The 26,117-nt window shown below is 41.1% G+C and overlaps 1 protein-coding gene across 4 annotated transcripts; it reads left to right on the forward strand.

Moving 5' to 3' along the window:
- Positions 1–501: 501 nt before the first annotated feature.
- CAPN3 (calpain 3) lies at positions 502–25,766 on the forward strand. 4 transcript variants are annotated; one of them, XM_083746975.1, is made up of 24 exons: positions 502–1,507; positions 3,586–3,907; positions 5,434–5,503; positions 7,355–7,473; positions 7,846–7,979; positions 8,224–8,392; positions 8,773–8,901; positions 9,340–9,423; positions 9,715–9,800; positions 10,360–10,437; positions 11,001–11,161; positions 12,279–12,448; positions 13,182–13,193; positions 14,205–14,413; positions 15,779–15,815; positions 16,243–16,356; positions 17,547–17,621; positions 19,145–19,202; positions 19,979–20,043; positions 20,874–20,942; positions 21,096–21,174; positions 21,585–21,701; positions 22,846–22,904; positions 23,464–25,766. In XM_083746975.1, the coding sequence occupies exons 2-24, from the start codon at positions 3,614–3,616 to the stop codon at positions 23,488–23,490; spliced, it is 2,415 nt and encodes an 804-aa protein (XP_083603101.1). In that variant the 5' UTR covers positions 502–1,507; positions 3,586–3,613; the 3' UTR covers positions 23,491–25,766. The 4 variants fall into 4 exon arrangements, with proteins under 4 accessions (XP_083603101.1, XP_083603100.1, XP_083603102.1 ...); XM_083746974.1 differs by lacking the exon at positions 502–1,507 and having other exon boundaries at positions 3,201–3,907; XM_083746976.1 differs by lacking the exons at positions 502–1,507; positions 16,243–16,356 and having other exon boundaries at positions 3,201–3,907.
- Positions 25,767–26,117: the final 351 nt, after the last annotated feature.

Here is a 26,117-nt window from a genome sequence, read left to right on the forward strand (position 1 = left end):
TTCCAGAGACATCTGATTGGTCAGTACAGTAGTACTTCAGGTTACACACGCTTCAGGTTACAGACTCTGCTAACCCAGAAATAGTACCTCGGGTTAAGAACTTTGCTTCAAGATGAGAATAGAAATTGTGCTCCGGCGGTGCAGTGGCAGCAGGAGGCCCCCTTAGCTGAAGTGGTGCTTCAGGTTAAGAGCAGTTTCAGGTTAAGAACGGACTTCTGGAATGAATTAAGTACTTAACCCGAGGTACCACTGTATTTGAAATAATGCTTGACACCTAAAGGTACTAAATGAGAAGACATTGGCAGGGGTGAAGGGAACTATATATACAGCATGAGAAGTGATGTCTTTCTCAAACTATTTTCAACTGTCTTAAACTCTACTGCCCATCTTCAGCCTGAATGTACAAATTTGCCAGTCACTGGACTTAGAAATACTTTAAAGCTGTTTAAATGTTGTCACATAGTATTATTACTGTTGTCTTCTTCAGCCCAACTCTGCACTTTTTTTTTCTTTTGTCAAATAGAAGCTGCTGAGACCAGCAGAAACCTATAGCAGTTTATAAATATAAGCATAAGATAGAGGCCAAGGTCATTTTGTAACAACCAAGGCACAGTTACCAAAGCTTCCCTAAGTCGTAGAGGATGTGGCTCTAGTTCGGTGGCACAAATCATTGCTGTAAAAATCAATCTCAAAGATTGGGTTGCTTGGCTTTGTTCAGCTTCCTTCAGATACACGTCATAGCAGCCAATGTGAAATAACTAAGGTAGTAACTTTTATGGGGCAAACTTGTTAGAATCCATGTGTTTCTTGACCAGTAACAAAGGATTCTATGTAACTTGAAAGCTTGCATGCTGTTACATCAACCAAGGTTAGTCTGTTGAAGCTAAAGTTAGTTTTACTTGTGTTTTGTGTAGTAAATTGAGCCTATGTATTTTTAACTGGAAGCAAGTTCGACTTGGGACTTAACCCCCCAAGAAAAAGCACATAACGTTTTGGAGCCTGGCATCACAACACTGCTCAATTACGCCAAAGGCTATCTAGTCCAACATCCTGTTCTCACAGTGACCAACCAAATGCCTATAGAAAGCTGTCAATCAGGAGCTTAGCAGCCACCCCACCTGTGGTTCCCAGTAACTGGTTTTCTGCCTCCAACAGTTGTCTGTGCCCAACTGTAGTGGTCACAGTTGGTTATCATTCTTACTCATGTTCAGAACATTGCATTGAGGCAGTGCCAAGTGTTCCACAGAAAAATGTTGACTGGGATTTCATAGCAGTGCTCCAGCTGGTTTGTTTAAAAATAGTTTTTACGACTATCTTGATACAGAAGATTCTTTCAGTCTGAGGCCAGCTTATGAGAGCCCAAAGCTTTAGGCTCTCTTTCTCTCCCAATGGCAGCACTGGCAGAGAAATAAACCAAAAGAATAAAAGTAGGCAGATGTTTTTCACAGTTTGCGGCATTCTGCCATTGGTGCTGGTGGTGTTAGAATGCTGCTGTAACCTGAATAACGTGAGTATTTGCATAGCAGTGAGCTCACCAATCTTAATTTGCTTCTAGTATTTCCCCTGGCCACAGCTGCCAGAAGATAGTTTGCATGTGCCTCACACTATCAGAGGTAAACAGAACCCGGATATAAAATATGAACACAACAGAATGTTTAAAATAAAGTGATTGTAGATCAAGTAGCTTGCCATTTTTCATTTCTTATTCCTTAGGAGTGAAAAGAGGCTTACCCTTTGACAACCCCAGTGTGTCCCCTAACCAAAATTAAATAGAGGATTAAGGCAACAGGGCATTGAGTGGAACAGCCCATCCTTTAGGCAGCTGCTGTGAGGAGATCTTCGAGAGCAGCTGGTGCTCTTTCAGATTCTTCTCCTTAATCTGTTTTGAGAGGAATGAGGAGAGGAGGGTCAGTTTAGTACTGTTAAAAGCACTGAGATTAATAAATTAGCAGGCATGGCATTGTAAAATCTGGATATCATTCTTCAGAATGCTTTCCCGTTGAGTTCTACCTGCAGATTAGTTCACAGAGATCAAATGGTTGCATGTGTTCCTCAATAGATAGATTTACTTCCTCTTCATTCCTGTTTTCTGTCTTAGTAAAGGTGATTAAATTATGTTGTTATGCTAGGCAAGACACCAATAGATGGAAAACTTAGCAGATTTTCCCAGCAGCTGAAGGAAATATTCCCTCAGAGAATAAAACATAATTTCAATACATTAACATCAGCTCTCAGGACTGGCTGGTGCCTCTGTATGATAGTCCTTTGAATTCTAGTTTTGCTAAACTGCTTCTAAATACAGTGGTACCTCGGGTTAATAATAATAATAATAATAATAATAATAATAATAATAATAATTTGTTATTTATACCCTGCCCATCTGGCTGGGTTTCCTGAGCCACTCTGGGCGGCTTCCAACAAAACACTAAAATACAGTAACCTATTAAACATTAAAAGCTTCCCTAAACAGTACTTAATTCGTTCTGGAGATCCGTTCTTAACCTGAAACTGTTCTTAACCTGAAGCACCACTTTAGCTAATGGGGCCTCCTGCTGCTGCTGCACCGCCGGAGCACGATTTCTGTTCTCATCCTGAAGCAAAGTTCTTAACCTGAAGCACTATTTCTGGGTTAGCGGAGTCTGTAACCTGAAGCAGATGTAACCTGAAGCGTATTTAACCCGAGGTACCACTGTATGTGGGACGCAGGTGGCGCTGTGGGTTAAAGCCTCAGCGCCTAGGACTTGCCGATCGAAAGGTCGGCGGTTCGAATCCCTGCGGCGGGGTGCACTCCCGCTGCTCGGTCCCAGCGCCTGCCAACCTAGCAGTTCGAAAGCACCTCCGGGTGCAAGTAGATAAATAGGGACCGCTTACCAGCGGGAAGGTAAACGGCGTTTCCGTGTGCGGCTCTAGCTCGCCAAAGCAGCGATGTCACGCTGGCCACGTGACCCGGAAGTGTCTCCGGACAGCGCTGGTCCCTGGCCTCTTAAGTGAGATGGGCGCACAACCCCAGAGTCTGTCAAGACTGGCCCGTACGGGCAGGGGTACCTTTACCTTTACCACTGTATGTAGAAACATGGTTTATATGATAGACTCTTAAACATGTCAGCTTATCTTATTATTAAGGTGTGTTTATCAAGCATCCTGTCAATTTAGGTTGTGTTTTGGCTTTGCTTGATTTTTACATGTGGAGAAAAAGTGACTTCAATTGCCTTTCAGTCCTTCTGAAAGAAGCAACTCTGAACTTTCTTCATCCACGCCTCCACATCGGCACTCTCCGAGAGTTTATTTTTAGTTTTCTGAGCTGCAACCTTTGGAAAGCATGCCAGTGGTACGCTCGCACACACCAATTCGGAGGTGAAAGTTGCCCAACAATTTCTCTTGCTTCCTGTAGCAGCTTTCTCAGGATGAAACGTGCACAACCTGGTGTCATGGTGGTTCTTCGTAAATTTGCTTGAAGCTCTTTTGCAGACAAAAGGGAGGGAAAGAAAGATCTGTGCCTGAGAAACCGTTTGCAGAGCAACTTCCTCTTTCCTGTCACTTCCTTCCAGGCAGTCAGATCTTCCTTACTTGCTTGTTTCTGTTAAGTTGATAAGTTTGCCTAAACCTGATCTCCATGCCGTCGGCTGTTGGTGGTGCCACCGTGGTTCAAGAGACTGGGGCTGGGCAGGTTACCCGCCAGCATATGAGCACAACAACTGAACCAGGCGGAGGTTCAGCGGGGATCTACTCTGCTATCCTCAGCCGCAACCAGCCCATCATTGGAGTAAAGGAAAAGACCTTTCACGAGCTCCACAAGAAATGCCTTGAGAAGAAGATTCTTTATGAGGATCCAGATTTCCCTGCTAATGACTCCTCCCTCTTCTTCAGCCAAAAGCTCCCTGTCAAATTTGAGTGGAAGAGACCACTAGTAAGTAGGCTTCTTCTCTCACGTAAAGTTGTTGATGTTTGATGTTTGCAAATGTAATAAAGACATTTTTCCGTTCCAAGTTTTAAAATAAGATCGCATAGATAGAAAAAATGATATCTGGGAAATGATGATATTTTAAGAGGATTCACATGCTCCAGCTGATTTACCCTGATTTATTGAAAAAACCCTTTTGTCAGGTATATCCAAATTTTCAGGAGGAAACACCATGATTTGTGTTGATTCTGGGTAACACCGTGTGGGCTACACAAACTAAATGGGAATGCAAACAGCTGCAAATAAACAATAAACTCTACTGTGGACAAACCCTGGAAATTCAATCAAGAGCATTCAGTTAGAAGCATGCTGAAAACCACCAGAAGTTCAAGACTGAAATGCATAAGATTTTATAATTTGTGCATTCTATGGGGGGGGGGGGGGAATCTACAATGATTTAATGGAATCCAAGTTATACTCTAGTAAATAAATACACTAAAAATGGGGAAGATACTTGCATGTTGCAGAAAAATAGCTATGTTTCTAAATGGCAGTAAAATGCTATGGGTGACATATTTTAGTCTTATTTATTAATTTAAAGGTAAAGGTAAAGGGACCCCTGACCATTAGGTACAGTCGTGGCCGACTCTGGGGTTGCGGCACTCATCTCGCTTTATTGGCCGAGGGAGCCGGCGTACAGCTTCCGGGTCATGAGGCCAGCATGACTAAGCCGCTTCTGGCGAACCAGAGCAGCGCATGGAAACGCCGTTTACCTTCCTGCCGGAGCAGTACCTATTTATCTACTTGCACTTTGACGTGCTTTTGAACTGCTAGGGTGGCAGGAGCAGGGACCGAGCAACGGGAGCTCACCCCGTCGCGGGGATTCAAACCACCGACCTTCTGATCGGCAAGTCCTAGGCTCTGTGGTTTAACCTACAGCACCACCCGCGTCCCATTTATTAATTTACTACCCCTTTATAGCCCACCTTTCCTCCGAGGTGGTATACATGGTTCTCCTCCTTCCCATTTTATCTTCACAACAACACTGTGAGGTAGGTTAGGCTGAGAGACAAGGTCACCCACAGAACTTCATGGCTGAGTAGGGATTTGAATCCTGGTCTCTTAAACAGGTACATGTTTACGCAGAAGTAAATTCCACATTTCCAATGAGGCTTGCTCCTAGGTAAGTGAACATGGAATGCTCTTATTAGCAACAATCTTTTATTTCCTTAACATTGCATTTCATTTTCATTAAATAATTTATCACATTATTTATATAATTCCATCAATTTATATAACTGATCATAAACAAAACTGCAGAAGTTTTGCAGCCATTGCCAGTGCAGCTTACAATTTCTTTTAGTCTATAATTATCAAAGCGTACACTGTGTGGATCTGGGCATAAAGTGAATGAGCCTTGGCATTTTTCACTTATTATTATTATTAACCACAGTTTGCTTGGTTCAGGTGGCACATAAGTGTTTAGTTTAGAGTAACGTGAACTTTTTCAGCAATTTATTTCTGTTCCCTAGGAAATTTGTGAGAATCCACGCTTTATCATTGGTGGAGCCAACAGGAGTGACATTTGTCAAGGAGAATTAGGTACAAGTCCATTCTTCAGAGCTGTTTTGTGTGTCTGATAAGTCCCTTTCCCCCTTGCAATGGCCTTTGGTTCCTAATTCAAATGTTGGGTAAGTTTGATTTGATTTACCCCCATGATTCTGATGTAGATCTTCATTCACCCCCTCTTTTTCAATAAACAAAACAAAACAATTTTAATTGGTTTTTATACAAATACAATAACCATTAAACACTTATCTAGTAGTGCAGCTAATAGTGTTTGTTTTATCCATTGTCTCTAGACATACACTTGCACATTCAACATTCTTAACTCAGCCCCTTGTTCCCGATGTAGATCTTTATTTCCCCCTTGTTCCTGATATAAATCGTCACGCCACCACCCAAAATGGTGTGGGGTACCATTTTGTGATTTGCCTCAGCTGCCAAAATGTCTTTTTTAAAAAAAATAAATTTTATTAATTTTCATCCAGTTATACATTTTATCCCGAATACAACAAATTATGACTGTTTTGGACTTCCTTCAGCGTCTCTGACAATCATCCATGTTTATACCTTTAATACACATTCCCTTCTTTCGTATTGCCATTGTTCCTCCTTACTCCCATTATTTCTAACAAACAATACTTATTTATTTTTTTACAGTGCCTCTTGAAATCCCACTAGCGTTGTATTTACACCACATATGTTTTTCAGATAATCCACAAATTTTCCCCAGTCCTTGATGAACTTTTGGTCTTTAGTATATCTAATTTTCCCAGTTAATTTGTCCAATTCCGCATAGTCTGTCAGTTTTGATCTCCATTCTTCTATCGTCGGTATCTCCTCTTGTTTCCACCTTGGGGCCAACAGGATTCTGGCTGCCGTTACAGCATATTGGAAAAGCTTACAGTCCTTTCTTCTTATGTCCTTTCCTACAATACCTAAAAGAAAAGCTTCGGGTTTTTTCACAAAAGTATATCTTAACATTTTTTTCATCTCATTATATATCATTTCCCAAAAGCTTTTCACTTTCTTACATTCCCACCACTGATGAAAGAACGTCCCTTCTTTATCTTTGCATTTCCAACATTTGTTATCAACCTTATACATCTTTGCCTGTTTTACAGGTGTCATATACCATCTATAAAACATTTTCATCACATTCTCTTTCAGTGACATACATGCCATAAATTTTATATTCTCTTTCCACAATTTTTCCCATTCCTCAAATTGAATATTGTACCCAAAATCCTTTGCCCACTGTATCATTACCGATTTAACCTCTTCATCTTTCATATTCCATTCCAACAATATCTTATACATTTTTGACAGAGTTTTGTACTCGTTATTTATTATGTCTTTTTGGAAAATTGATTCTTTTCCACATAACCTTTTTCCTTCAGATCTTTTTTAAATATTTCATTTACTTGGAAGTAATGCAGCCAATCATATATATACTCTTTAACTTGTTCATATGGGTTCAATTTCCATTTCCCTCCTTCTTTGGTTACCAGTTCACCATATGTACCCCGTTTTTCTCTCATATTAGTCTTCTTAACACTCATTACCTCTAGCGGGGACAACCAGTGTGGGACTTTTGGTTCCAATATATTTTTATATCTTTCCCAAACCTCTATTAAAGAACCCCTGAAGATGTGGTTTCCGAATCCTTTATGAACCCTCTTTTTATCACACCAAAGGTACGCGTGCCCAGGTGCCAAAATGTCTTGGGCCAGCCCTGTCCTAACTAATATATGCCAGTTAAATGCAAATTGCTCTGAAGACCAAAAAAAAAATATTTGTAGAAGCACTCATCCTTCAGTAGCATATATTCTCTGTTCCTCCTAGTAATTTTGACACTTAATTTGCCCTGTTCTGTATAATTCTTCTCAGGTGACTGTTGGTTCCTGGCTGCCATTGCTTGTCTCACCTTGCATGAGAAATTGCTTTTCCGGGTCATACCACGGGAGCAGACCTTCATAAAAGATTATGCTGGAATCTTTCACTTCCAGGTATGAGTTGTTGATCAGACACAAGAAGATGCTGCCTTTTGCAGTTCAGCTATGCCACAGTAACCAGCAGCATGGAATAGATTAATAGGCACTGATATCAAAGGCCTATTTTAATGACTTATTTGCTACTGTCACTTAACAAATCTATCTATCTATCATCTATCTATCTATCATCTATCTATCTATCATCTATCTATCTATCTATATCTATCATCTGTCTATCTAGCAATACTATCACATAACAAAGTCTAGCCCCAATTATAGTGAGCAAACCCGTTCTTAATCACAATCCACACATCACTTTTTTTCTAACACACACATAACTGCAAATTATATCATCTATCTATCTATCAATCATCTTTTTCTCTCCAGTTTTGGCGTTATGGAAATTGGGTGGAAGTTATCATTGATGACCGTTTACCAACGTATGGCAGTCAACTGGTCTTCACAAAATCCTCCCAGCAAAATGAATTTTGGAGTGCCTTACTGGAAAAAGCTTATGCAAAGTAAATATACTTTCTACACATTCCATTTCTGTATACTATATGCATATATTATACCCCTATTCAACTGTACATCTGTTTAAACTGAGGCAAATTAAATAATGTGTTATTCTTATAACAAATGTATATTATTCAGATGCATTTTGATTTTACAATAGAACAGATTAAAAAATGACCTATACCCCAATGAAAATGAATCATCAGAATTTATTTGGAGTGTTAATTTTGTTTTCTTGTTCCTTCTCAGGCTCCATGGCTCTTATGAGGCTCTCAAAGGAGGTAACACCACCGAGGCCATGGAAGATTTTACAGGAGGAGTAACAGAGTTCTATGAGATAAAGGATGTTCCTAAAGATATCTATAAAATCATGAAACATGCCTTTGAAAGAGGGTCACTCATGGCCTGCTCTATTGAGGTACATCCATTGATCCCAGGCCTTTTCTGGGGTTAATTTCATACCACTCATATTTAGTAAGCTTAAGACTGAACTACCACTCCCATCATCCCTGACCATTGGCCATGCTTGCTGGGGTTGATGGGAGTTGTAGTTCACCAACATATGGAGGACCAAATATTCCCCACATTTAAGTCTAAACTTGAGATACCATTTTAGTGCTCTTATATCACTAGTAAGCACCACTGGTGAAAACATACATTCTTCTGTCCTGTGGGCATGAGGAAATAGAGGTATAAAAACTTGTTTTCCCAACTTTTATTAACTAATCTTGCTATTCTGCTTGATTTTTCATAATGCCTTCCTATTTTTCCCTCCCTCCCCACTTTTCTTTGTTCCAGGACAGTTCAGGGTTTATTTATGGCTCTGCTCCTGAAACTAATCTTGGATTATTAATTGCCCAAATGTTGAAGAATATGAATGAATTTCCAAATGACTCAGTCCAGCAGGCAGAGGAGATGACAAAACGGGTTTGTATTCCTTGCCAATAACCTAGGTTACTGCGTGCAAACAAATCGATTTACTCTGCTCAGTAAAATCCTATTAATATTCAATAAAGTTCCAGTGAGGCTTACTCCCAAGTAAACGGATATAGGATTGAAGCCTAACTGTGTGTTTGGCATTGGGATTTGCTGCAGAAACTGTGGATTGCTGTGCAGTTTGCAAAGCTGCACATAGACCCTGAAGCAGGATGTTCTTCTAGAATATAAATGGCAAAGCTTCTGTTTTATTGCCCTATTAGGAAACCTCATCTTTATCACGGGACATGCATATCAATTTGCCTTCTCCTTTTCAAGAATGTGGAATAAAAGAAAACAAAACGGAAATGGGCAGAACATGTTGTCCTTTGAAAAATTCCGCAGATGACACCGTTCTTATTCTTAACATGCTTCCTCTGCATTTTACAGCTTGTCGTTCCAATGCTGTTTGAGAGACGCATGACGAATGGACTGGTGACAGGTCATGCCTATTCAGTTACAGCAGTGGAAGAGGTAAGTGTAGATGCAAAAAGTAAATGCGTTTTGCTAGAGTACAAAAAAATCACGTAGCCCACGTACACAAATTAAGTGGTTAAGCAACCTCACCTTGAAAAGAAAGGAAAATATATTCACTGGTGTCAGTCAAGATCAGAGGTGCAAATAAAGCATGTTTAGAAGAGAAAATGGGAGGATATTAAAGGGACTCCAATAATGATAGCATCCGTTTTCGTTTAAGGTGGAGTCTGTAAAAGGATGCACACTACACAGGCTGGTTGAATTAATTATGTTTTCCCCCCTTCCAAGATAACATTTAAAGGGGACAAGCTAAAACTCGTGCGGCTGAGAAATCCTTGGGGGCAAGTAGAATGGAATGGAGCCTGGAGTGACAAGTGAGTCAAGCCATTTGATTTTAAAAGATATTTTAATTTCACTTAATACACTTTGGTGTTTACCAAGAAAGGTAAATGTCATTTTGTGTTCTGGTGTGAAATTCATAAGTTAGTGATATATACGTCATTTCTCCAAAGATGTTTTAAAGTGTGCTTAACTGTTTTGAAAGAGTATAATGCCCAGGTAAAGTGTCATTGGGTGAGTTCCTACCTGCAATGCTCATCACTCAGTGCCTGAACTACTGTACAAAGTGGTCTTTCAGTTATGAAATGGCCATGACTGATACAGTACCAGTCATGGCGCTTTTGTATTGCCTCATACCACTCAGTGGCCTGTAGATTCAAGTGTGAGCCATCAAGTTTTGAGTAATCAAGTTATGTAACATGTTCACTGCTTTCCTAAACACCTGTGCTGAAAGGTAACTAAATGCAGTTCACCATTTGCTGAACAAACAAAGGGTAAACTTTTAATTTCTAGATCTAGCACAGAAAAGTGAAGCACATTTACCTTTTAAAAAATCAGTTGTATACTGAATGTTTCTTCTTCATTATATTGCAGTTCAGATGAATGGAATGTTATTGACAAAGCAGAGAAGACCCGCCTACAACATAAAGTTGCAGAGGATGGGGAGTTCTGGTAAATATCCCATGTTTCTCTCTCTCTCTCTCTCTCTCTCTCTCTCTCTCTCAATATGCTTTTCCTTCAGTCCTATGTCTGACTCAGAATCTACTGCCTTAGATTAGTGGTTCCCAGTGAGCTGTTTTTTCCCCAGAGCTAAGCCATGGAACCATGCTTTTGAAAATGTGGATATATCTATGGTAGTTTTTGTTATGTGAACGGTGCTACAGACAACTTAGGTGGCTTACATGGACCTCCTGGTGTCCGTGGACACCCAGTTGGGAACCACTGGTCTAGAGGCAAACCACAAGCCCTTCTCCAGATTAGTCCACTTCATAGGAGCCAACTCTTGGGGCTAAGGTCCCATTGGCTCGCCCAATAAAATATTTGAGGGGGCCGCCACCCCCAAGTTGATGGGCATTCAAATGATGTGTGTACACAACATCATGTGAAGATGAAGAAGAATAATTTTATTATTTGTACCCTGCCCATCTGACTGGGTTGTCCCAGCCAGTCTGGATACCTTACAATCAATGTATTGGGGAATTAAAGGTTTCTTCCATATTTTTTTCTACCTCTAGGATGTCATTCCAAGATTTCCTCAGGTACTTCACAAAGCTGGAGATGTGTAATCTCACACCTGATACCCTGGTGGTTGATAAGCTTCAAACCTGGACTGTTTCAGTGACCGAAGGGCGGTGGGTGCGAGGCTGCACAGCAGGGGGCTGTCGAAACTATCCAGGTAAATAAAATATTGGTTGATTCGAATGGCATTACAGTGGTACCTCGGGTTACAAACACCTTGGGTTACAAACACTTTGGGTTACAGATTCCGCTAACCCGGAAGTAGTACCTCAGGTTAAGAACTTTACCTCAGGATGAGAACAGAAATTGCCTGCTGGTGACGCGGTGGCAGCGGGAGGCCCCATTAGCTAAAGTGGTACCTCAGGTTAAGAACGGTTTCAGGTTAAGAACGGACCTCTGGAACAAATTAAGCTTGTAACCAGAGGTACCACTGTAAAATGTTTTAAAGAATCCTCTGATTAATCAGGCAGAATATTTTTTAAAAATAGGAGAAAGAAGTATTTATAAAAAGATCCGTAATAGTGTCTGTCTTAGAAGAGGTATTCCTCTATCTCTCAAACACAGAAGGGAATGCCTCTAAAATGCTGCCTCATGCAATACATGTATGTGCTTTCTAAAATCAAGGACAGGATGCCTTTTCTTTTCAAACAGTTGTGTTTGGCCAGTTTTTAAGGAGGCCATTTTTCTTCGCCTGTGTGTCACACACAAGTGGTTCTCTGGATGGAGCAGAGCTGCTTTGCTCGCATCCTGGCGGGTGGTCAGCATTGTGCAAACTCATCAGTGCAGCCAATTCAGTGCCAGTGTATTTGCACTGCATTGACTTCCCAGGCCATCTGTCCCTCTCCCTGCTGGTAAGAAACAAGGCCCATCTTCTGGGAAGAAAACATAATGGCTCTGCCCCACCCAGTTTCTTCCACGTGTGCATATGAAAAACAGGGGTCATACCAACTTTTGGCCACTCCCACTGCTGGCACATGATCCCAGGAGGATTGGCCAGGAGAGAATGAGGCCCTCTGACCAGAAAAGTTTAGCCACCCCTGCTTTAATTGAGCATCTTATTCCAGAGAAGTGTGAAGAGCAAACATGGTGAAGCTCATAATAAAGCAGGTCTGTTTGCTTTGCCCAGAGAAAAGTCTACAAATACATTAATACATTTCTGAAAGAATTATATATCAAAACTGGAGGGGGGAATGATTATCACAGGGACTGTCAATATAACTGTTTTGAGTGTTAAAATATTACTTCAAATTTGAATGTTTTGGGGTGGGTTACAGATACTTTTTGGACCAATCCTCAGTACCGCTTGAAACTCCTGGAAGAAGATGATGACCCAGAAGACGATGAAGTTGCGTGCAGTTTCCTAGTTGCGCTGATGCAGAAGAACAGGAGGAAAGAACGCAAGCTGGGAGCCAAGCTCCTCACTATTGGCTTTGCCATCTATGAGGTAGCATAGTTGCCACACTGCCGTGTTACCCGCCGCCTCAGTTAGAACTGAACAACAGAGCTGGTCAAGTTCTGGCCCCAGTGATATATGCTCCTCTGATAGCCAGCTGACTGTATGTGAAGCAAGCTGTGAAAGGGCAATATTGCAGTAGTCTGCTTTTAAACATCACACTTATAAAACATGACATGATATACTTCAGAAATATTATTTTTGTAGACAGTAGACCCTTGCATAATGCCTATATAACAGCCTTTGCTAGTTTCATGCCCTCCAGATGTTTTGGACTAAAACACCTATCAGTTGTGATGCACTGGCTGGAACGGATGGTGAAAACTGGCCCACAACATAGAAGAAATCACAAGTCCTTGTATAATTGTGGAATTAAAAGAATAGTTACCAGTTTACCTATCTACTTAGCAGTTTGTTGCTTCCCAAAGATTGGCTTTTGAGGCAATGTTTGAGCCAGCTTCTTATTGATTTTGTCCCTTACTTACTAACTTTTAACTATCAAATTGATTAATTTTGAAAAAAGCCCAGGACCACACATAGGCAGGGGCATTGTCTTATATACCTCCCTAAGTAAATGGAATACAGAAGCTGCTACTTAGATTTTCACTGAGCAGATGTTTGTCAAAGCTGTGGACTTAGGCTGTGGGTGGTAGATGTAAATAAATATGCAATAAGCTTTCCTCCATCCATTTCTAATGGAATTTCTATGTTGTTTTTATCTCAGGTGCCAAAAGAGGTATGAACAGAATGAAGAAAGACCTGGTGGAATGTTCTCAAATATCTTCTTGGTTTAACGTTTCAAATATTACTGCTTTTATGCTTCTCTGTGACTGCTGTTTGGAAGTGTCCAGTCATGTTTCTTAATAGTGACTTGCCACAAATGTGAAAGGTGGATTTGCACATATCTTAGACATTTGTATTTTTCCTGTGTCCGGCATCCCAAGCCATGCACTCAGATACACATGCAAGAGGTAATATCTAAGATCACACATAAGAATATTAAAAGGGGAATGTGTTACCAGAAATGAAAGGTGTGGAGTATTATATGTAGAAAAATATCTCTATGGTTTCATTGAAAATATGAGAATGTGTTTTATATGTAACTACATAGAATCTGGAGAAATCACTCAAGTAGAGATACAACCTGTCACATACTTTTAAATAAATGTCACCCATCATTTGATAGGTAGCGTTCCTAGATAATGTGAGTAGCTTACAATCCTAAAACACCCTTCAAGTTTCATCATATGGAAAGAAGGATTAAGCAGGTCGTCTGTAGCCATCATGACTAAATCCCATTGAAACCAGCGGAAGCAGTTATGGCCAACTAGATAGGATGCAGGAAATTCTGATCTGGGGTTTCTTGTTTTTCTTCAAAGCATCAGCATTGGGCTTATTAATTTGTTTGGGGAAGTGAGAAATGGGCAGGATGGAATATTCAACCACCCAGAGCAGGTCGGCAAAAGTACAGCATCTGTTGCAACATCACTTTCCCAAGCAAATGAGCAAGCCTATGTGCGTGCACTGAATTAGAAAGAGAAGATCCTGATCTAATATCTTTTATACTATATCCAGTTCAGCTCTTAGTCACATCCATCTAACCATAACTGGATTTGGGCAATGTATTTAGGTGCAATACATTGCCAAGTGGTCAACGGAGCTCTGCTCTCTGTTTTTAAGCATGCCGTTTGAAAGTTCCGGGGCGTAGACAGTTTTTTGTTTGGCAATTTATTGTTTTTGTTTACAGATGCAGGGTGACAAGAAGCATTTACAGAAGGACTTTTTCCTCTACAATGCCTCCAAAGTAAAGTGCAAGAGCTACATAAACATGAGAGAAGTCTCTGAACGCTTCCGGTTGCCTCCAAATGAATATGTCATCATCCCATCCACGTATGAACCTCACCAGGAGGGAGATTTTATCCTAAGAGTTTTCTCAGAAAAACCAAGTCATTCGGAGTAAGTAGAAGATCCGAGTTTTGTATTCCAAAACATTTATAAAAATAGCATTATTATACTTTTTGAGTGTTTGGAGTGTTTCGTGGCTAAGAACACAAGAAGAAACCCACTGGATCAGATCTAAGGCCTATCTAGTGCAGCATCCTGTTTTCCCAGGAGCCAATCAGATACCTAAGGGAAACCCCAGAAGCAGGACCCGAGTACAATAGCCCTCTCTCCATGTATCATTTCCAGCAACTGGTATTCAGAGGCGTACTGCCTCAGACAGTGGAGATGGAACAATATATCCTCCATGAATTTGTCTTATTCTGTCTTAAAACCAGCCAAGTTGGTGGCTATCACTACATCTAGCAGAAGAACCTTCCACATTTTAACTATGTCCTGTGTGGAATAGTGCTTCCTTTTGTCTGTCCTGGATCTTCCAACATTCAACTTAATTGGATGGCCCGTGATTTCCGTACTACTTATACCAATCCTATCAAGTGTTATTCTTCACATTTTGCAGATTGGGGTGGCTGAGGCAAAAATGATTTTCCTCAGGCAGGGGTAGGTAACCTTTTTTTTTTAACCTGAGGGCCGCCTTGCCTTATAGAGAACTTTCCAGGGGCCACATGGCAGTGCCGGGTGGGGCAACAAAGGTATTGTAGCATATTGTAAAAAGTTGCAGTACCTCTGTTGCCTCACCCGACAATGGCATGTGGCATCTGAAAGGTTCCCTATAAAGGAATGTGTCCTGTTGGCTAAAAAGTCACTTGGAGTCAAAAGCCAAAGGTCTCTATACTCCCGTCTCATTATCTTCTATCCAGGTAAACAAGAGATGTTATCACATTTCAAGGACACATTCCAGCCAGGCTGAACACTTGAAGAGGGTGTGATAGACCAGGGCTGTGGAGGGGTATGGCCTAAGGAGAGTCCTGAGGACCAAACAGAGCAACCTGAGGGGCCACATTTGGCCCCTGGGGCCTAAAGTTCCTCACTCCTGATCTAAGGCCACTCCATGGGTAAAGTAATACTAGAACCAGGGACTTTGCTGCACCATCTCATTACACAAAGGCAGCAAACTCTTTGTCCCCCTGTCCATCATGCTGTGCTCTTTTGTTATACACCTGGATTAGAATGATCGCAATTTAAGGCTGCCATTTGGTGCACACTTACCATTGAACACAGTGGAACTTGCTTATGAGAAAACATGAATAGAATTGTGCTGTGTACAAAGAAAGTCTGCTTAAAACCAAGCCTGGCTTCTTTATTGAAATGTGTCATCATGCAGTGCTTTCCAAGCCAAGTAAAAAGATACACATCATAGAAATATCTTATCCCTCTTCCCATCGTTTCTCCCTTTACTCAACCCTTTCAATTTTACAGGGAAGTTGAAAACAAGATTGAAGTAGGACATCTTTCTGTGAGTACATTGTCTTTGACGTTTTCCCTCTTGGAGCCCTTGGTTGATTTGTGAAATGACACGAAAGGTTATAACTGATGTCACTCTGTCAGACTCTATTGCCTATTTATAAACTTCATTGCAATTGCAGTATTGCTGTTTGTGCTGTAGAATGGCTGCAACACCAAAAATGTACAAACTTGCCGTGTGCTTTTAAAACACACATATCAGAGTGATGAAAAATCCACCCCTGAGCCTTCTTTGCTCTCACCTTATTAATATTATTTTATTCACTGAGTGGGTGTCTAACTGACAAATCTGATGGCACCAGGGTGTGTGATGATGAGCCAATATGTAGACTGTGCTTTGTGAATTCACTGCCCTCTTTCTAACTGCCATGCTCTGATTTGCTGCTGCTTCTCCACTTCTTCTTCACCTCTCTCTCTAGCCAATCATATTTGTCTCAGACAGAGCAAACAAGAACAAGGATCCAAAAGGTGATGATGGGCCTAAAAAGGACAAGGGGAAAGCAAGCACAGATAAGAAAAAGAAAAGTGATGAGGTTTCTGTATCGGTCAGCATGAGGAAAGCTGTGTGTGCTCTAACTAGCATGTCCAAGTGGCTGAACAAGGTCTAAACCTGGTCACACAGCAAGCATGCAGCTTCAGACATAATATTTGCCTCCTTCGGAAAACATCTCCTTGGGAGAATTATTCCTTACAGAGGAAAACATACATAATGCTCATGACTCTGTTTGCATGGAAAGCTAAGTCAAACCATGGTTTAGCATGAATAACCAAATGTGCAGGTTTCCAGAGCAAAAGATTGTGGTGGTACGGCTGCGCTCCATCTCCCCCACCCTGGTTCTGCTGCTGCGATGCTACCTGAGGCTAAGTCCTCGTTTGACTTAGTATTATGACCAAACTCCCTTCAGACAAACCATGAGTGGCAAACCAAGAACAAATCTTTGGTACAACTCATAGTTTGTTGGAGTGAGACAAACCATGAGCACAGGCATAACAGTAAGTCAAACCATGGTTTAGCGCCAGCAAGAGAACAGCCAGTGAAGCAGAGACAATCCTTACTCTGGGAACCACGGAGCCTGGTGTTATGCATGTTTACTCAGCAGTAAGTCCCAACATTATCAATGGGAGTTATTCCTAAGTATGTGTCCATAGGATTGCAGCCTTAGAAAGTGCTGAGGCATCAAACAAAGCACCTTTGACAGGTCCATGGACAGAGTAGCTCCAAAAGAAGTAACCAAAAATAGGAGGATGGGAAGAGCCCTATTGGGGGGGGGCTGACTTGGGACCTCTCCAGATGTCCTGCGAAAGGTTTGGGGTAGACACATTGCTTTGTTTCTGATCGGTGCATGTCCTGTAACTTCCTGCTGAAATCCTGTTACTTTTTATGCTACAAATGGCCTGGTTTATTTCCTGTCCCACTTTTATTGCGCTATAGTGACAGAGTGCCCCTCCAGCAATAATGTGGTAACACTGGAGAAGCATTGCAGAACAAGTAATAAAGCAGAATGATGTATGGATGATCCAATATAAATCAACCTCTAAGGCCCTATTACTGAGTTAATGGCACGTTGCAGAAATCACCCACCCACCCAGATATAAACTCAGAATCAAGTGTCATTTGGCTGAATTGCAAGCAAGCGTCCCAATAAACCATCTTTTCTCTTCCAAAAACTCATTGATCATTAGTTTCATTTTAATCAATCCTTTGCATTTTGTGTCTTTGCAGCCTGCAGAAAGAGATTCCAAGGAGAGTGAGGAAGAGAAACAGTTCAGGAATATTTTCCGGCAAATTGCTGGAGATGTGAGTACACAACTGCTTCTATTTTGTGTCAGACCAATACTGGCAACTTGTAAATAAATACATAAGTAGTTTATCCAATGCCTTAAGCTATGTAAAGCTAATTGCAGAATATTTGAAAGTCTGTATCCTTCCTGTATGGAAGTGAGAGCTGGACCATAAAGAAGGCTGATCACTGAAGAATTGATGCTTTTGAATTATGGTGCTGGAGGAGACTCTTGAGAGTCCCATGGACTGCAAGAAGATCAAACCTCTCCATTCTGAAGGAAATCAGCCCTGAGTGCTCACTGGAAGGACAGATTGTGAAGCTGAGGCTCCAGTACTTTGGCCACCTCATGAGAAGAGAAGACTCCCTGGAAAAGACCCTGATGTTGTGAAAGATTGAGGGCACAAGGTGAAGGGGACGACAGAGGACGAGATGGTTGGACAGTGTTCTCGAAGCTACCAGCATGAGTTTGACCAAACTGCAGGAGGCAGTGGAAGACAGGAGTGCCTGGCATGCTCTGGTCCATGGGGTCACGAAGAGTCGGACATGACTAAACGACTAAACAACAACAACATCCTTCCTGTCAGTGCAAATTTAGGGCTGAATGAAAATGGTACCCCAAAATTATCCACCCTATTTACAGGTGGCAAAACTAGGGGTGGCACAGCTTCCCTCTACCCCTGTTCCACCCTTACAAAGGAAGATGTTTAATTTTCATAACTCCAGCTGAATAATCTAGATACAGTCTTCAAATTAAAATGATTCAGACTATAACTATAAACTCTGAAGTAGCCTAACATTCTGCTGGGTCTGCTAGTCTGAATTCTCTCAAAATATTTTTTGTGTTGTAAAAAGATTTGTCCTTAACAGGGCAGCTTAGTTTCCAATGTACCCACTGTCTCTTGTCATAAATCTCTGGTTAAATGGAATTTTATGTTTGAGGTAGGCCATAGCATATCTGCTCCTGCCAACCTAGCAGTTCGAAAGCACGTCAAAGTGCAAGTAGATAAATAGGTACTGCTCCGGCAGGAAGGTAAACGGCGTTTCCGTGCGCTGCTCTGGTTCGCCAGAAGCAGCTTAGTCATGCTGGCCACATGACCTGGAAGCTGTACGCAGGCTCCCTCGGCCTATAGAGCGAGATGAGCGCCGCAACCCCAGAGTCGGTCACGACTGGACCTAATGGTCAGGGGTCCCTTTACCTTTATAGCATATCTATATCCACTTATCCAGTTCACAAGTAATGGACAAACAATCATGAGGGTTATTGGAGTGAAATCTCCTCTTCTATACAACTACAAGAATACATTGGAGCTCTGTCCTCTTTTCCATCTGGTTATCCTACACAGTCTGCTCTAATTTTGAATTAGACCACCTTCTCTGTCATGTTAGAAATCTGCTTCTAAGCACCTAAGTACATTTCCTTTGTCCACATCTGCATACACACATTCCTGCTGTGGAAAGAGAGTGGACCTGCCATTTTTGCAACTTTTTACTCCCTGATTAACTTTACCACTTTCTTGCCCCCTTCTTTTCCTCACAGGACATGGAGATCAGTGCTGATGAACTCCAGAATGTCCTCAACAATGTTCTGAAGAAACGTAAGCTTGGTTTCCCTTTCTGTCCTTCTATTCTGCCTGCCAACAAAATTACCAAACCCTGGGGTTTTGCATGTGTATCACTTCTTTGCTTACATATTTATTTATTTATTTATTTATTAAAAAAATTAAATTTCTATACTATACCGCCCTTCATCTGAGGATCGCAGGGCAGTTTACAATGGAAAAAAACACAAAAATACATATTAGCAAACAAAAACAATACCTCCCACAATTTAAGAGACCATAGATTATTTAATGATGTAATGTATTTATGTTTACACTTTTAAATGTAAGTCACTTGGATACCTTGTTAATGAGCAACTAATAAATCATCATCATCATCGTAAGTCTTATTTGAAGATATTTTTTAAAATATGGATGAAGGTCTTCCAGAAGAGTAATAAATTCCTCTTAGTCAATTATACGATGGCTAGGCATCAGTTTGCAAATGTTTAGAACATTCTTCTGTTGCCAGAATCTTAAATCACCTAATTCTTGTGAAGCATTGGTTGTCAGTTTGTTTTTATTATATGGTGCCAGTGACATCGGTGACAATCGTAGACTTAACAGTTGCTGGTGTTTAATCCAGAGCCTTAAAGTAGTTGCTATAGATCAAAGTACATTTGGGCTATGTAAGGAGTTTTTTGATCTGTGCCATAATAAATCCCAAGGTTTGTTTCTCAAGCAGACCTGCTTTTAGTCATTGACCTGATAAACTGACCAATAAAACATGTGCAATTATATATTGTTTATCTAATTTAACCCAATTATTTTAGACCAGGACCTGAAGACAAAAGGGTTTGCGCTGGAGTCCTGCCGCAGCATGATTGCTTTAATGGACGTATCCTTTTCAAATTATGCACAATCACTTCGTATAGCAATACTGCTCCTAGAAGCATAGAATTGTAGAGTTTGAAGGGGCCATCTAGTAGTTCAACCCCCTGTAATGCTTCACTGTGCCTTATCAATGGGTAGTCAGACCATATAGAGGTAATGAACAGTGAGGATAATTCTGCAGCTGACAAGAGCAAAAACTACCTGCAAGCTTGGCTCAAAGAAACAGTAACCAACTGAAATATAGTACAGTGGTACCTTGGTAATGGAATGCCTTAGTTGTCATACAAATCAGCTCTCGAACGTCGCAAACCCGGAAGTGAGTGTTTCAGTTTGCGAACATTTCTTAGAAGCCAAACGTCTGACGTGGCTTCCGTGACTTCCGACTGGCTGCAGGAAGCTCCTGCGGCCAATCGGAAGCCGCGCATTGGTTTCCGAACTGTCCTGGGAGTCGAACGGAACGGAACAGATTAAATTTGAGAACCAAGGTACGACTGTATTCACTTTATCATATATTTATAATTATAATTAATACAAATATTACTTGTCTTATAAAAATCTGACCTCTCTAGTTTTGTGCTATGTCTAAAATAACACTGTTACTGATTTATAGATAAGGGGGGGTATGAGTTGTGGTAAAGAAAAGCTGTTTCTTCTCTTATTGAGGAAAGTCAGTCAAATAGGTGGCTTAAGTAGGAGATTTTAGTCACTTTTTTATCTCTGGACATTAAATCCTTCTCAGTTGGATATCATTTATCACCTCCTACACCCCCCTCAAAAGAAGTCAGACTTTGTTCACTATATTTACTTTTTATTTTTAACTAAACAACATCACAGACAGATGGTTCTGGGAAGATAAACCTTGATGAGTTTCGACACCTTTGGAATAAGATTAAGAGCTGGCAGGTATTCTTTGTTTCTTGCATATTTTGAAAGATAGAGGGTAAACTAGCTTGTGGGTGTCAAAGTCTACACACAGCACAACAAAACTGAACCACAAAAGATGACTGGGCTCCTCTCTACATCATTTCATTCTTTTTTTTTTTTTTTCATTTTCAGACAATTTTCAGACATTATGATGCTGATCAATCAGGAACTATTAACAGCTACGAGATGCGTAATGCAGTTAAAGATGCAGGTATCACACAGGGATCAATGCTGTATATTGCTTAAAGAGCATTTTTATTCCTATTTTGTCTTTGATAAAGTGGGTTATATCCAACTAAGTCATTCTCAGATTAGACCCATTAACAAAGACCTACGTTAGATATGTCCATTAATTTCAATGGCTCAACTCTGAGTAAGACTTACTTTGATTCAACACTATGCTTTTGTTTTAGCAGGAAACATAGGGAAAGGGGACCTGGGACCTTCCAGAACTTTCTAAACTCCTACCTTCCTTTACCATTGGCCAAGATTGTCTGGGGCTGATGGAATCTGGAGTTTCCCATTACTTTTCCAAGTGATATTACCTCTAAAAAAAGGTCAGAGAATAGACAAAAGCAAATTCCTATCACCCAGGACGTTCCATTTTGTTTCTCTCCTCAGGGTTTCACCTGAATAACCAGTTGTATGACATCATTACAATGAGATATGCTGACAGAAATATGAACATTCAGTTTGACAGCTTCATCTGTTGTTTCGTGCGACTAGAGGGGATGTTCCGTGAGTATTTTTAAAAATGTATTTAAAATGGTTTTATCCAAGGAGTGCCCAAGGAGGTTAACTCGGAGTGTAATAAACTCCATATCACATGGAAATGTTCTGATTGATTCCAATGCATGCATGTAATGCGGACAGTTTAGACGTAAACACTCTTTACATCCAGGAGGCCTTTCTGGGTTTTGGAAAGCTTGCCTTCAGAATCATTCCAAACTTTCCTTGTTTGTGTTCTAGCTGCTGGTTCATTTACTTATTCTCTAGCCTTTAGAGGCCCTAAGTACTTAAAAGGTTTTGGTGCACCCATATTCAAAATATAAACACGTGAGCTTTGGTGGACCAAGTGGCATTAATCCCAAGATTAATGTATATTATTAATTTATAAATATTTATTTTTGTTGTTGTTGTTTTCATTTTTATTGGGGGGATTGCCTTTTCCCCCCAGCTGTACCATATGGTCCATGGTAAATCTAGCAATGGGAAATTTATGTTGTGCCCCTCCCTTCCCTTGATGTCCTAAGACAGGCATAGGCAAACTCCGGCCCTCCAGATGTTTGGGACTACAATTCCTATCATCCCTAGCTAACAGGACCAGTGGTCAGGGATGATGGGAATTGTAGTCCCAAACATCTGGAGGGCTGGAGTTTGCCTATGCCTGTCCTAAGCACGTGCTAATTTTGCTTAATGGTTAATCCAGCCCTGCCTCAGCTCAACACCATACCAAGGAAAAGAATGGGGAAAAGGCCCTAGAAACAAGCAGTATATCCATATTGACTGTTAATTTTTTTTAACATTATTAATCTCTTGAGAGGGAAGGGCAATCCAAAGATATAATTATTAAAAATTGCTATGCCATTTTTTATTCAAATGTTGGTTATTTTTTTGTTTTTGCCATTCTGTTTGAAGATTAGCTTTCAAATATGGCAGCTATCAGGATCTTCCAAGCTTACTAATATCATTGCCGATATTTATGAATTCCTAGCACATATATCACACTGTTCAGGAGATGACTGGTATTTGTTTCTAGCATTTGAAACACTGAAGTTCTTGAAACCTCACAATTCTGAGGGCTGCTGTCTAGTTTGCTAGTCGGAATGCTCTATATTTTACACTGATTGACCGTATGCTTTGTTTTCTCCTGTACCCTTAGGTGCATTTCATGCCTTTGATAAAGATGGCGATGGTATTATTAAACTGAATGTCTTAGAGGTAACCACTTTTAATTTGTGTTGTACTTCAGTTTACAGCTGTACTGTTCCAATTTTTCTCCTTAATGAGGGGGCATACTAAAAAGAATAGGAAGACTGAAGATAAGATCAGTTTGGGGGCTGATTCTCATGTTGCATTTCCTCCTAAATGTATGTATGCATGCATGTTTCTATTGTGCACCCATACAGAAGTATTGGGAGCAATAAATAAACACCTTTTGTGGCTTTAGCAAGCTCACACCTTTGTTTATAGTACTGTAACCCAATTGGGCATGGCATGATATCTAGCAGCCCAACTGCTAGCCCATACCAAGTCCAAGTGTGGGCAGAGTTGACCATTCAGTTGGGCACCTCAAAAAACCTGAGTGTGTTGCTGTCAACAGCCCCCAATATAATTTTAAATCTGACCCAATCCATGTTTACTCAGAAGTAAATCCCACTGTGTTTAACGGGGCTTGCAAGTGGAATGATGAACTTAGGAAGGTTACACAGATAGCCTAACGATTGTTCTGCACTTTAAACAGTGCTGTTGTCACTTAACATTTCTCCCTTCCTTCCAGTGGCTGCAGCTAACCATGTATGCCTGAAAAACATCACTTCTGTTTCTGTCTTCCATCTCAAAATCGCACCTTGTCTTTTGAACTGAAAGAAGCCGGTCGATATTCACTTGCAAGATAGGGACTTCTGTGAATCTCCATCCTTTAACAGCTTAGATGGCGAGGGCAGCACAACTTGAGAGGAACATAAAGAATCAGCATCTATTTCCCTTTACCAAGTGACAGTAAATTGAAAATGTACTTTTCCAGTTATTGATAACTGACACCAGGACGAAGGCATATTTTGCATGAGAAAGTTGCAGCCCTCACTGTGGTGGGAAATGCATTGTTCTAGGGCACGCTGGCAATTCTTCACAACAGAGATAGTGAACCTCAGGCCTGCAAACCTGAATCTGGGCCTCTTTATCCAACCCTTGGGGTTCCTCGCCTCCACAACATGCCTCAGCAGCCCTGCTCCATGCTCTGTGCTCAAGTGCTTTTGCCTGGCTGGAATATGCCTGTGAAATGTGATGATGCCGCTTGCTTGCCCGGATACAGCATGGAGAAATGCGTCTTGAGGATGTGTGTTGAAACCTCTGGCCCGCATTCTTGAAATGTAGATGCTGTGTACAAAGGTAAGAGCTGCCCCTGTTACTCTGCCCACCACTGACATGTAGACCCAGGTGGGTTTGTTTTGTTTCAAAAAGGTGGTCCTCCCTCCTGGCATTGCAAACAACAACTATTGTTTTAAGCTTGAAATATTTTGCAGTAAGAGATCTTAAGGGGCCAGGAATCTTGGACAAGTTATCATTATTAAAACAGCTATTTCTAAAGTGACCTAAAAGCGATGGATCTAGTTTTTAATGGAATTCAGTGTTGCACTAAGGCAATTGTTCCATCAGGGAAGCAATTTGGCTTGCTACCTATGACAATTCCCTCCTTTTCTTCTTTCCCACACTCAAGCCAATCTCAGAGGAAAGGGCAGTAGAAAGAAAATCTCTGTTGGGCAAGCAGAGGTCTTTGTGCAGGACTGCTGGTGACAGGACTCATTAGTTGAATCCCACCCAATGTACTTGAAAAGAACGTGCCTCTTAATATTTAGCTGTGTGATAAACGTTTGCATACTTCTCTTTGCATCCTGCAGTCATATCTAAGCTACATTATTCCTGTGGCCAAAGCTTCCCACTCCAAAAGGATCATTCAGTAACCAGATGTTTGACTGCATACAGTTGAGTACATTTGCTTACAGCACTAACCCAGGCTGTTATCTAAGGTGTGGAACCTCAGCCTGGGGGCTAAATATGGCCTTCTAGATCTCTGTATATGGCTCTTGGAATTTCCCCCTGGTCACAGCCCTCTCTAGCCCTGCTTCACACTCTGGTTTTTGCCTGCCTATAAAATGTCATTGAACACTGATGCCTCATGCTGGTGGCTGGAGGACAAAGACAGGTGCGTGAACATGTGTAGAAACTAACTTACTATACAAAGGTAACATTTACATGTTTCTCTGCACATGTTTGCCTCTGGCTCCACCCACCACAAGCCTATGACTCTCTGGCTGAAAAAGCTTTCCCATGCCTCCTACAGGGATCCTGGCTGAGCCTGTAGTCTTGCAAATCTTTTAAGGCTGCAGAAAAATGTGCTCTGGCCACATTATGGCTTTTTTCAGGTCCAGGCTTAAATATTACACCTTGGGGAAATTGACTGACTTAATTCAATGTTGGTTCTCTTGCAAGGAAAACCTATCGCAGACAGCTGCATCTCCTATATAAGCAATTTTAGGCTGCTCCACACAAAGCTTTTTCCTACACAGGAACAGCTTACGTGGCGAGAAATGGTTTAAAGCGTCTGGTACTGCATGTGTTTGGCAGGCACAGCCTCCCTATTACAAAAATACCTTGTGTAGATTGGTTTCATTGCTGAACGAAACGTCTTAATGCGTAAATTAAAACTTGTCTAGATGTGCTAGGTTGAAATTAAGATTATGTAATACAGGGGTAGGCAACCTAAGGCCCAGGGGCCAGATGCGTCCGAATCGCCTTCTAAATCGCTTGTTTTTACATGAGTAGAATGTGTCCTTTTATTTAAAATGCATCTCTGGGTTATTTGTGGGCCATAGGAATTCGTTCATTTTTTTTCTCCAAAATATAGTCTGGCCCACCACATGGTCTGAGGGATGGTGGACCGGCCCATGGCTGAAAAAGGTTACTGACCCCTGATGTAATACATCTGACAAAAGCTACAGAGCATACTAAGGCTACAAAGGTATCTAGACAGCCACAACTGGAAATATTTTAACAGTGCCATCCAATAAACATTTCTGCTTATGTTCTGAGTTGCTGTCATCTTTGGTGGATTTTGAGACTAAGAACAGCCCTGGTGGATCTAGTCCAGCATCCAAATCAGACCAGTAGCCATCCAGATGCTCATGGGAAGCCAAGAAATAGAACTTGAACACAATAGTCCTCCCTTCCCACAGTTTCCATCAGCTGGCATTCAGAAATATGCTGCCTTCAACCATGGAATAACAGTAGGGCCATCCTGACTACTACCTATTGATAGCCTTCATGAACTTGTCCAATGTCATTCAAGTTGGTGGCCATCACGGCCTCCTGTAAGGAGTGAGTTCCATAGTTTAACTATGTGCTTTCGTTTATCTGGCGAAAGATTCCTGCCAA

This window comes from Podarcis gaigeae, assembly GCF_964106915.1.
Source record: "Podarcis gaigeae genome assembly, chromosome: 1".
NCBI classification, from domain to species: domain Eukaryota; kingdom Metazoa; phylum Chordata; class Lepidosauria; order Squamata; family Lacertidae; genus Podarcis; species Podarcis gaigeae.

What these genes read in the sequence shown, in the direction of transcription:
- CAPN3 (XM_083746975.1), top strand. Translation starts at nt 3,614, where the DNA reads ATGCCGTCGGCTGTTGGTGGTGCCACCGTGGTTCAAGAGACTGGGGCT. An exon ending in CTGGAATCTTTCACTTCCAG is followed by an intron (nt 7,474 to 7,845) that starts GTATGAGTTGTT and finishes TTTTCTCTCCAG; the next exon opens with TTTTGGCGTTATGGAAATTG. An exon ending in GCGACTAGAGGGGATGTTCC is followed by an intron (nt 21,702 to 22,845) that starts GTGAGTATTTTT and finishes CTGTACCCTTAG; the next exon opens with GTGCATTTCATGCCTTTGAT.